General features: G+C 35.3%; 1 protein-coding gene across 1 annotated transcript; it reads right to left on the bottom strand.

Annotated features, from left to right (window-relative positions):
• Positions 1–1,500: 1,500 nt before the first annotated feature.
• LOC149545282 (disease resistance protein L6-like) lies at positions 1,501–11,396 on the bottom strand. Its single transcript, XM_089793727.1, has 6 exons — positions 10,371–11,396; positions 10,149–10,271; positions 7,290–8,991; positions 6,866–7,068; positions 6,675–6,784; positions 1,501–1,630 (listed from the first exon to the last, which is right to left on the bottom strand). The coding sequence occupies exons 1-6, from the start codon at positions 11,394–11,396 to the stop codon at positions 1,501–1,503; spliced, it is 3,294 nt and encodes a 1,097-aa protein (XP_089649853.1).
• Positions 11,397–12,141: the final 745 nt, after the last annotated feature.

The following is a 12,141-nucleotide window of genomic DNA, read 5'->3' as shown; positions in this document are numbered from 1 at the left end:
ATATATATATATATATTTCTATTGAATTTATTTTAGCATATATATATATATATATATATCCAACATTCACTCACGAGGAAGCTACGCGATGGTTCAAGGAGTAAGAAATAACAGATAGTGGAGATGGTGATGGCTCTATTTTGTTTGTTTTGATCATTTAAGTGTTTGGGTTGGGTGATCTTGTCTTCTTCAGAGTGTTCATACTTTGAATTTTTGTCTAATGGCATGTGTATGGTCAAGGTATGGGTAGTATAGGCAGAAAGGCATTTAGCCATACCAATGCAATGTAACGCTCTTTTTATCAATATAATACGAAATGTTACCTATATATATAGGCTCTCTATATTTTAGTTGGGGCTTTTATTATTTTTTCATTCATAAATTCATTAAATTTTTTGTTGACCAATAAAAAATGAAGAGAAATAATAATTGTTGATTAACTTTTTAATGCTTAAAAAAGGTAAATTTTATGAAAGCTTTGTGAGTCCTTTATTTTCATGAGTAATTCTTTGTTATTCTAGATTTCCACCAATGTGTATTTCTCATATTATATTAAGCACATTATCCAATCAAATATTTAACTTATATTCTATAAATTAATAGCAGTTCTTATATTTAGAAGTGCTATATTTCAAATAAAAACTATGTTTTAAACTGAGATTTAACATTAATCATAATTCACTTTAGTGATATTTAGATTTTAATGTTCTCATTTTCCATTATGGGTTTTATTTACTGGCGCGTTTCATGGTTGATGAAATCCCCTTAACCTAACTCCTATACTCTCAACAAGATCCATCAAAGAATATAGAACATAATCTTGTTAATTTTTTTTGACATTAGGCGAGACTCAGAATGTTATGGTGGCTAGGTTGGATACTGAGGTGGATAGGTGTAGGTGGTGTATGTCGTGGAGTGCAATATTGGCTTAGTGTGGTGTTCAAATTTTTAGGTGGTGGCATGATCAGATGTGACATGATTTTATTTGTTGTTCATCCTCTTTCCTTGTTGTTTTCGAGTTTAGTACAGCTGAGGTTTCGGAAAAGATTGTTTTTGCTTCTTATTCCCTTTCTTGGACGTGGTCAATTAGTTCAAATGGCGAAGTCTTATGGGTGTATGGATGGGATGGTTGTCATCACAGTTGGTTTTCTTGGCAGAAGAGAGGACATATTTCTTTCTTGTGTAGGATCACATATCTCATGTATTAGTTGAACATTGATGAAGGTGTACTCTATATGATGGCTTTCCTTTGCTTCTGTGCTTTTTAATTCTTCCCTCTATTCGTCCACTCGTCAGATTTGGGGCCTTTGCAGCTTGTGTTCTTCAACCATTTCTCTCTGTATTGTTGAGCTCTCTCACCATTGGTGTTTGCAGTATTTGTTTATTCTTGCTTTGGTTATATGTAGGTGTGCTAATATGGATTATAGGCCTCTCAATCTCCAAATTCCAATGGAATTCAAGCATTGGGAGAATTTTGTGTCCTCGGCCTACTTTATCTCGTCACTTTTTTGTTCCGTTCAAACACATGCCCAGAGAAGTGGTGAAGGAAACAACCTGTGTAATTACCTCTTCGTCAGCTAACATGGTGTCTGAGGATGTCCACTCTTCCTGTAAGGGGAGGCCCAAGCTCCTATTCAATCGCACGCAACAAAATTCATCTATGCCAGCTGTGGTTAGGAAGTCGTCAGTGGTGTTTCATGCTGGTTTTGTAATTACACCTTGGCATATCTCTGTCTTAGGTGTTTTAATGTTTAAGTGGTCATCTTTCTCTTTTTATTTTTTGGCCAATCTTAAACATTACATAGTAAGAAAAAAATTAAGTTTGGAAAAATAAGTCAATTTTGACTATTTTACACTTTAGTCTAGGAATCAAGCCTTAGTGTGTGATTCACATCTAAACTTCTAGATTCATACTTCCATATTTGTAACCATACCTTCATATCAAAGATCCTTTTGCGAGTCCTCTGCAATCATAAGTTAGAACCACGATCTACCACCTCACAACAAAGATATCTAGGCCTACACAAACAATCAATCCACCACACAACAACATGAGATTGAATTTTTCTATAATACCACTTAATGTGGTATAGGGGAGGTGAATCCCCAAAGGAGATGACCTAGCCCCCAACAAATAATCACACAGTAGAAGATAAACAATAACACATAGATTTAGATCAATTACAACACATATTCTCATAAAAGAATCAATAGATTAATATCCAACATGTTTGACCATAAGGCCTTCTAGATTATGGCCAAATACATAAGCAATTACAATAAAATTTTTGCAAGACCTGACAAGATCCAAACTCTGGAATCCAAACTCTAGCTATTCCAGATCCACAATTTGGTAGAAACCCTAAGAAGAATCTAAACTTATCCTCGTGAGCCACTAAGCAACCTTCTTGTCTATCAAGCCCCATTTGTATGCTGGAATTAACCTGGAATAGGGAAACGGGAATAGGAAAATTGGAATAAATCTATTCCAATTTTGGCCCAAAATGAGAATAAATCGAATTCCAAAAAAAAATTAGAATTCGATTTATTCTCATTTTGGGCCAAAATTGGAATAGATTTATTCCAATTTTCCTATTCCCGTTTCCCTATTCCAGGTTAATTCCAGTAAACAAACGGGGCTAGCTCTACCAAAATTCACTCCTTCCAGAGACTCCATGCTTCACTGAATGGATAATTCCCCCTCAAGACATCACAAGACCCTTTACTTATACTAAACTAAGCCACAAGTCAACCTAGAAAGTTACATTATATAAACCCTTACATTAAATAAACTCTCAAACCACAAGTCGGTTTGACAGATTACATAACACTTAGGACATGCCCCAAGTTTACATCATAACTAACTCATTGCGTAACATAAGAGTATGCACCCTTAAACATAGGCACACAAGCCATCTAACGATCCAAATCCAAGAGCGCACAAGACAACTCCCATGGATCCAAGCTTGCAAAAACAATCTCCAAAGTCCACCTAGGAAATAGGAACATGTTACTAACAACCACCAAAAGGGCTCTAACTCCAACATGATAACTCCAATCATTATGTGCACATAGGACAAAATCCACCAATATTCCTCAAACATTACCCCAACCATGCGAAACATAAGGATCACAAACTCTAAGCTAGATAGCCCTGCATCACTTAACTTCAAATTTTACCTTTGCATGAACTTAAATCTACACCTCTTATCACCTTCAATCATACTGATATGTTTAAAGAACCTAATGGTCTTATTTACATTACCACTAGGGTTTCTCATATCCCTTCCCATAGTATTTTGGTTGATCCTTCTTCTTTTGTGAATGTTATCATTGAAGAACATCTTTTAATTAAGGATTGCATATGGATACCTATTATGCATCTAATGTTTAGATTCAAGCTTGTAATATTTTCTTTATCATCCTCATGGTTTTGTCAATCTTCCGATGAGTCTTTTTGATAAGATTATTTATACTAACTTCATCATTATTCCTACTTTACATCACTTTCAAATTAAGCTTGGTATTAGATTTATGCATAAAGGAGATGTTGTCCCCATTAAGCATTCTTTTTATAAACCCTTGTGTCCTCAAGATTATGTTGAGATAGATGTCTATTGGTCATCTCTCCCTACAACACCACTTGAACATCTTGATCATCTTTATCAATCCTATGAGAAACTTAAAGTAATAAATATCATTGAACTTATCCTTCCTAAGTTTGATCCTCCTATATCTATCTCAATGACCTTGCCTATTCCTCTTCCTACTATTCTTCAATCCTCAATTTCTCCCACTTTAGGATCTATGGTCATTGATATAATCCTTCATGTTTATCATAAAATACTTCATAACCAACATTCTTGTCAGCGTTGCAAGAACCATCAAGCTAAGGTTAAAGTTCATGTTCTTGCTTCTTAATCTGCTTCTTCATTTCATCTTGTTCCTACATTCGATCAACCCATACTTGAGAGTGTGAAGGAAGTTAAGTATAATACTATGCAAATGGATAAAACATGATGATTGTGTTTGTGTTTTAGATTCTATTAATCTTGATATGGAAGATACACTTGATGATGATTCTAATGCACATGTTAGTGATGATGTGTATGAAAATATCGATATAGAATATGATTTACTTAGCACATTTTCTACGTAGCTTACACTCATTCCTAGTGAAGAGCACAATGACTCCCACCAAAGTCCTTGCTTGGATTTGGCAGTGGTTCCTACTGAGTTGGAACTTGTTCCTCTTATGAGTCACCCACCTTTCCTTAATGTTATATATTGAGATGGTGGGGGGAGGGGGGGAGGAGTGTTGAAGGGGCACAAGACACACTTGATGTGGAATTCTTTAGCATGTGTCCATTAAATAGGCTCCACAATATTTTTTTGTCTTAACTTCTCATAATTCTTTGGCTTGAACCATTTCAAAGAAACTCTTGTAGCTTTCTTGCCCACACTACCAAGCCTAACAATTTTGTAGGCTACAAATTGAATAGGATGATAATGAATCCTTAGAAGAGTACTAATAATATAAATTCACTTGGTAATGATAAGGGAAAAAAATGGCCAAAATAATTTTCCTTATGCACGTGAAAACACATTTCCATAAATAACCATCTTCAAAAATAAAATTTTGCCAAACATTGCTATCACAACAAATCTTAATAAGATTAGTGGCAAGGACAATAATGTCATATTTGTGCAATTTGAAGTGATTAATACCATTCACATTAGGCTCAACTCTTGTGTTGAAAAATGATAATTCTTACTCCACAACTTATATCAACTTGTAATTGCACACCATCATAAACATTAACATTTGAATTTGGAATTTGAATGACTTGGATGACTTAATTCTTGTCATCACTCCAAAATTTTCCTTCCTCATGATAAGAATAAAAATATCCATTCACTTATTTATTACATTAACACTAACACTTTCATAACCTAAACGTTGTGCCACTCAAGATTGATCTTGAAGTGTTTGGTATTGAATTAAAAAATTAAGAGTGACGAGGCTAATTTGATAAATTTTAGTAACATAAAGAGTGTTTCGATAAATTACTTTTAGTAACACAAAGAGTAATTCTAGAAATAATTGCAGCTCTAAATGTAGATCCACGATTAGATTCACAAAGTGCTAGAATAATTAGCATTAACAAAAAACTAGGATGTGTAGGGTAAGTATAAAAATAAAATGACATAATAAATAAATATATATCTATTAAAAATCATAAATATTTTAAATTAACCTAGGTTGTGTAGTCTTGATTAATATCACCAAAATGAAAATAGAAAATCACAATCCATAAGGTTAATCTAGACTAATCAACAAAATGTATATAACCAAGAAAAATTAACCTAGACTAACTAATAGATGGAATATAATAAATCAATTCCCAAACATTTAGGTAAATGTGCAATCATGTTTTAAATAAAAAATAAATTAAATCATATATCACTTAGATCTACAAATGATAAGTGAATTTTAAATAACGAAGACTTAAAATTAACATGCCTTAAGATGTAAAAGGTTCTACAATAGTCACCAATGTTGATTAGAGTAAAAAATATTCATCTTTACAACATTTCTTAATTGAGCTTGCTAATATTATAGATCAAATCATTCATCATGCATAGAAACCATCTGTGTGCACATGTAAATGTAAATGTATATGTATGCATACATATATGTACACAAGCATATTATTCAGAGCACTTTTTAATCTTAAGATTTATTAAACCACCTCTTCATTACAACTTTTTGTTTAAATAATTTTAGATGTTCTAAAACTTGTCATTAGTAAAAAATTATTAAGCTTGAATTTCAAAATAAAGATATATATTCTCATGACATAAATCAACCTTCATACCATTTGCTATCAAAGAAAGGAAATTCCTCTCTTTAAAAATAAAGTACTCTATTTCTAAAATAGATAAATAATATTCTCTCTTATAAAATAATAATTTCTTTATAGCTCATTCCAAAATAAAAAATAAAAAAATATTTCAGCTTCTTTTGATTCTACAAAATAAAATCGAAGCTATACTGATACATTTGAGGGTCCATTTGGCAACAGGAATACAAGTGGAATAGGCATATGTAAATTCTTAAAAGTTTGAATTCTTCGTTTGGATGCACCAAATCAGAATTAGAATACAAAATAAAATAGGAATACGTATTCTAATTTTGGCCCAAAAATGAGGTTTTGCAATTCCACCTAAGTAGGTGGAATTGGAATACGTATTCCTATTCCTATTTTATTTATTTTAGAAAACATAAATTTTTGGGTCCGTGAATTCTCCATCAAATTCTGGCTGAACCAAACAAAGAATAGGAATATGTGGATCCATTTTCTATTCCAGAATAACTATTCCAAAATAACTATTCCTATTCCGTAACCAAATGGGCGAAACATCATTTTTGAGTGCAAATTCTACTAAAAAACAATATAACCTGTGATATTGCTATCAGGATTTCACTGTGTGATTTTTGAGTCAAACTCATTAACCCATGTTTCATGAGTAGTGATTCAACACGAATCCATCTCTCATAAAAATAAATGGAACACTTAGCACTTATTGGATCTAAGTTATAACAATATAACCTATCAACGATTTTACCTATCACGCCATCCATTTTCCCTTTCACCGACTTTCAAAGTTACCCAAAGCTTTTTCGCCTTTTCTTCACTAATCCATTTCTCATCAAAACATCTTCAATATCCCTCATATTTTCAAAACCTCTTGCTGTCATTGTAACTATCCATTCTCCTTCCTGCAGATGAACGCCATAATTTGAAAGTTCATTTATGTTATCTACCGAAGTAGAGAGATCGACCACAACTAGGAAGCATACAATTATTGCACTCAATCCTTGCCTCCATAGCCACGAGAGATCAAGTTTAATCGCCCCAGCAACGCCAACATTAGGGTCAGAAAATAGATTTTCATTTAAACTTGACTCCACTCCATCCACAGCTTTTCCGATCAAAACGGCAGAATACCATGATGCACATTGAAACAGCACACAAAATACTCTCAATTCATGCACGTTAAATCCTTTTGATATACAGATCACTTCATAACATTACGACGAAAATATCGACTTTGTGAGATCATAAGTCGATTATGAATTTTTAAATTTTTTTTTTATGATTGCCAGTATAAAAGGAGTATCGAAATCATTACCTTCAACTTATGAATGAAATTCCGTATTACTGCATTGGTGCAATAAGAAAGTTCCAGGATCATACATTTTAATGAATTCAACTCTTCAGTACCCGCTGTGTTCTGGCAATGTTCCACAGATTTTGATGGATGCAACTCTTCAGTGCCCGCTATGTTCTGGCAATGCGTAATTGCAATGTACTTCATGTCGGTCAGTCTGGAAAAACTGGGCAACTGCTGGAGCGCAGGGCACACACTAATAATCACCTTCTTGAGCTTTGTAAGATCACCGGCTACTACTATCCTTTGCAAATCTCTGCAATTTAGTACATATAAATTGATGAGAGTTGTTGGCAACATTAGTTTCTTTAGCTTATTGCAAGATTTAATCTCGATTTCCTTTAAGCACTCCATTCTGCCAAAGCATGGCAACTCCTTAAGCTCAGGGCAGTCTTTAACAGACAACCTTGTAAGACCACTGGCCCCTGCTATTCTTTGCACATCTCTGCACCTTTGTACTTCCAAATAGGAGAGTGTTGTTGGCAGCGACATGTTCTGCAGCTGCTCTGGCAACATCAGTTTCTTGAACTTATCACAAGAGTGAATCTCAATTTCCTTTAAGCGCTCCATTCTTCCATTAAAGCTTGGCAACTCCTCAAGTTCAGGGCAGTCTTTTACAGACAATCTTGTAATGCTTGTAAGATCACTGGCCCCTGCTATTCTTTTCAAATCTCCGCACCTTTGTACTTCCAAATAGGAGAGTGTTGTTGGCAGCGACATGTTTTGCAGCTTCTCACAAGTGTGAATCTTAATATTTTCTGAGCAGCTCACCCTGGCAAAAATTGGCAACTCCTGAAGCGCAGGGCACTGTTCAATTGTCATCCACGCAACCTTTGTAAGACCATTTGCTCCTGCTATTCTTTGCAAATCTCTGCAACATTGTACATTCAACTTGACGAGTCTTATTGGCAGCGTGATGTTCTGCAGCTTCTCACAACACAAAATCTCCATTTTCTCTAAGTTATTCACACTGGCAAAATTTGGGAACTCCTCAAGCGCAGGGTACTGTCTAATAATCAGCTCCTCGAACTTTGTAAGATCACCAGCTACTCTTTGCAAATCACTACAACTTTGTACATCCAATTTGACGAGTGTTTTTGGCAGCATAATGTTTCGTAGCTTTTCACAAAATTCAGTCTTAATTTGTTCCAAGCATCTCACTTTGCCAAAACATGGCACCTCCTCAAGCTCAGGGCACTGAATAATGTCCAACTGTCTAGGCTCCAAGTTTCCTGACACACTTTTCAAATTTTGAAGACGATTCAGTCTAAGACATTTCAAATTCCCACATCCATCGATTATAATCCTCTCCAAGCAACTTGGGCCTCTTAAATCTGGTAACTCCTCAAGCTCCACACAATGACGAATACTAAGATTTACAACACTTTTACAGTCAAATTTTACTGTTTTCAAAACTATACAATCATTCAACTTAAAATATGCCATCTTCACATATACATCAAAAGATACCCTTTCCAGACGCTTCATACTACTAAGACACATCTTCTCAAACTCTGGCATTTCACAACCAGAAATTTCCAATTCTACAAGCCTGGCAAGTTTGCTTATCGCTGACAAACTTTTCAACCGATCACAGTTTTCAATAGAATTTTTTATATGTGCAAGCCTTAGCTCCTCAAGGTGCTGACATTCACTAATCTTTAATTGTACAAGTTTGCAAAGATCAGGTGTTGCTTGCAGTCTTGTGAGATTTTTACAGCAGGTAATCTGCAGCTCTTTTAAATTGGGAGTTGCCTGTTATGTCAAAGTATATTCATTTCAATTTTTTGGATACAAACAATAGTGAGGAAACTACTTTAACAAAAATTGAAACATCATTCCTGCACTTCACTCTGCCATAGGTTTTGGAAACACGCATTGGTGATTTTTGAATACTGCAAGTTTTGAAGAGGAATGTGGGAAAAAATATTTGATTTTTCATATTGTATCTGGTCAACTGGAAGGTAGGTGGGTACTCGATCTGTGTTGAAATATCTCATGCGTGAGCAGTTGCCCCTTGAGTCAAACACCCACCTACCTCCCTGATGGCCAACAGTCAGAAACATTGATGGCAGGTAGGTGAGTTCAAATCTAGAATAAGAGGGAAAATTTTTGAAATAGGTAAAAAAGCAAACATGTTCATTTTATTCAATAGTTAGCAGGAGCAGAAAAAGGAAGAAGAAAGAATATCAGAGCAGTCAGAGAGAGCAGAAGGAAGATTCTGGAAGAAGATCAGAGTTGCAGCAGCACAAGATCAGATTTTTCTTGTTCTCTCTAAGTCATTTTGTTTGATCTGTTGAAGCAGTGATTGCTCTAGGCATTATTGTATGTAGCCATCTAGTGCTGCAAGTTAATACCATAAATAGAAGTTTTTTTTAGGTTAATGCATTTTGACTCTGGTTGAAGCCGTATGCTCCTAGATTTGTAATAGTTAATTCAGTATTTAAATTAAAAGCAGACAAGCAAGCATATTAGCAAATCTCCAGATATTTGGCTTGTTGTGGTTCTTCACTTCTATCTATTCCATATTAGGTTTAGGTTTTATGCAAATCTATGTTATTACCTTTGCATTTTAATGGCGGAAATGCATAAACTGTAAGTCTGTTAAACAACTCACTTGGGTTACCTTTTAACCGAGTTCTCTCTTTTGTTGTTCCTACCGAGTTTAGTTGGTATCTTTGTTGACCGAGATCACTCGGCAACCACTGAGCCGGGCTTCACCTTGCCTTCTGTGACCAAGGTCACTCGGCACCCTCTTGTGCCGAGTTGCCCTTAGTGCTGAGTTCACTTGGCACCTACTGCCTATCACTCGGCATCCATTGTGTGCCGAGCAAACTATCACTCGACATCTTCTTGTGCTGAGTAAATTTTTTGAATTTGTTATTTATTTTTTCCACAATCTAAAGCCATACCAGAGAAGCAGTATCAGGTCCCTCTAAAATGTACGTAATATTAGAACCGATAGATTTGTCCACAATGGAATGGAAACACTTTCCTTTTGTTTGTTCCAGGATGTTTGGGAATCCCTTTGATTCCTGCGTACACATAATGAAGCTTACAATTTTTGCTGTTGTACAAATTTCACAATGTAAATATCGATAAGAGATGAAAATATGGTGTAAGGACAAACATACCAGGGATTTAAGATGTTCAGGACGCCACACACGGCAGCTAGGTTGGTTCAGTTCCTCGGCCATTTCTCTACCCAAGTCCCGAAGATGATCATGCATTCTGAAAGAAGACTTGTCTAACCAATCTGAATCCTCTACTTTGACCTCCTCGAGGAGACATTTTTCATTCAGTGTTTTTAAAGCGTGCCTAACTGTCAATCCAGATACCTTCCATATGGACATGGCTTTGCTGATAGGCTTGCCAACAAAGAAACAAGCTACGTCCATGAAAATCTGTTTTTCTTCATTGTCTAATGAATCAAAACTTATCTTCAACCTCTTCTTTACATCTCCTGGCAGTGCCTTTCTGAGTTTTTCCAATTCCTCCTTCCAATACATGTCAGATCTGCGATAAACGTGTCGGCCTAGAACTATAAGAGAGAGGGGTAGGCTTCCACACATGTTAAGGAAATCCTTAACCAGATCATCGTATCCTTCATCTGGTTGGGGTCGTTCGAAAGCGTTCCAGTAAAACAACTCCCTCCCATCTTTTGAATCCAGCCCTTTTAGATTATAAGCAATGTCAATCCCTGCAGTTGCAAGAACCCTTACATCTCGGGTTGTAATAATTGTTAGATGATTATTATTACCATGCTTATTTAATATGCTCAAGGGTAATAGAGCCTCTATTTGTTCCACATGATCAACGTCATCTAAAACAATTAGGAAACTCAAAGAGCTGCTGCTTAGGAAGCGATCCCTTAGATGGTTTGTCCCTACCTTATCACTCGAGAAATTTTGTTTACTATCAAAAAAGATATCTTTGAGGAGCTGACATTGCAATAGAGGTAAATTATCCCTCTCATAGGATTCCCGAACGTCATAAAGAAAAGTTGACTTTGTGTATTTTGATTTCTTTTTGTTGGAACAGCTCCAAGGATAGAGTTGTCTTCCCAACCCCGCCCATACCAAAAATGCCAACCATATTAGCTTTCTCTCTGACTGCTTTCTTGATCCTGCACTGGCTTTCAAAATCTTGAACAAGGTCATCAATACACTACCTCTCAAAATCTTTGACGAACTTATGAAGTCCGACTGGATGTTCGACAACGTGCAAAGGTTTTGCCCTTTGCACTTCCTTCTTTACAGCTGACACTGTGTCTGTGCAGTCCAGAGATCTGCAAGATAAAGGGCCATTTGATAAGAATTTTTTTTGTTCATTGCATTTCACCCTGTTTTTGTTAGAAGAAAATATATTATTTGAGATGTCAAGTAGATTGTAAACAGAGAGAAAGTGTGAGTTTTCGTAAGCCCAGCAGACAGATTTATAGTATAAATATTACCAATAATTTAACACTTCGATTTTAATGCAATTCAGAAAATTGAAATCTGAAAATTATGCACAGTAAATACAGTTGAGCTTAATATGTGGCAGAAGTAAAAACTCCAAGCAAACAAACTAACATAGAATTTATTCTAGACAATCATAAGAGAAAAAATCAACACACACTTCTATTCAGCCTCAAGAATAATAATAGAGTACAAGCTTGCCACCAATGTAGAAATAACTTCAGCCTCAATCTTCTATGTTTAGAAACCAGCTCTCACTGAGCGTGTTGTCTCAGCCTTCCAACAAGTTTAATACACAGGTTTTAAACCAATTAAATCCTTAAAGATATGTTTCCTACTGAAAATGCAGAGGAAAATGTGGAGACAAACGAAGATGTTTTGTCTAAGAATTTAGTGTAATGCATCATCGTCTGGGCTTCTTCCTAAATTTAAAAAAATCATCTTC

This window comes from Cupressus sempervirens, chromosome 7 (assembly GCF_028749045.1).
Source record: "Cupressus sempervirens isolate cs-2001-9-10 chromosome 7, ASM2874904v1, whole genome shotgun sequence".
In the NCBI taxonomy this organism is placed as follows: domain Eukaryota; kingdom Viridiplantae; phylum Streptophyta; class Pinopsida; order Cupressales; family Cupressaceae; genus Cupressus; species Cupressus sempervirens.
The sequence above is the reverse complement of the archived record's forward strand: the minus strand, read 5'-3'. Positions and strand labels throughout refer to the sequence as shown.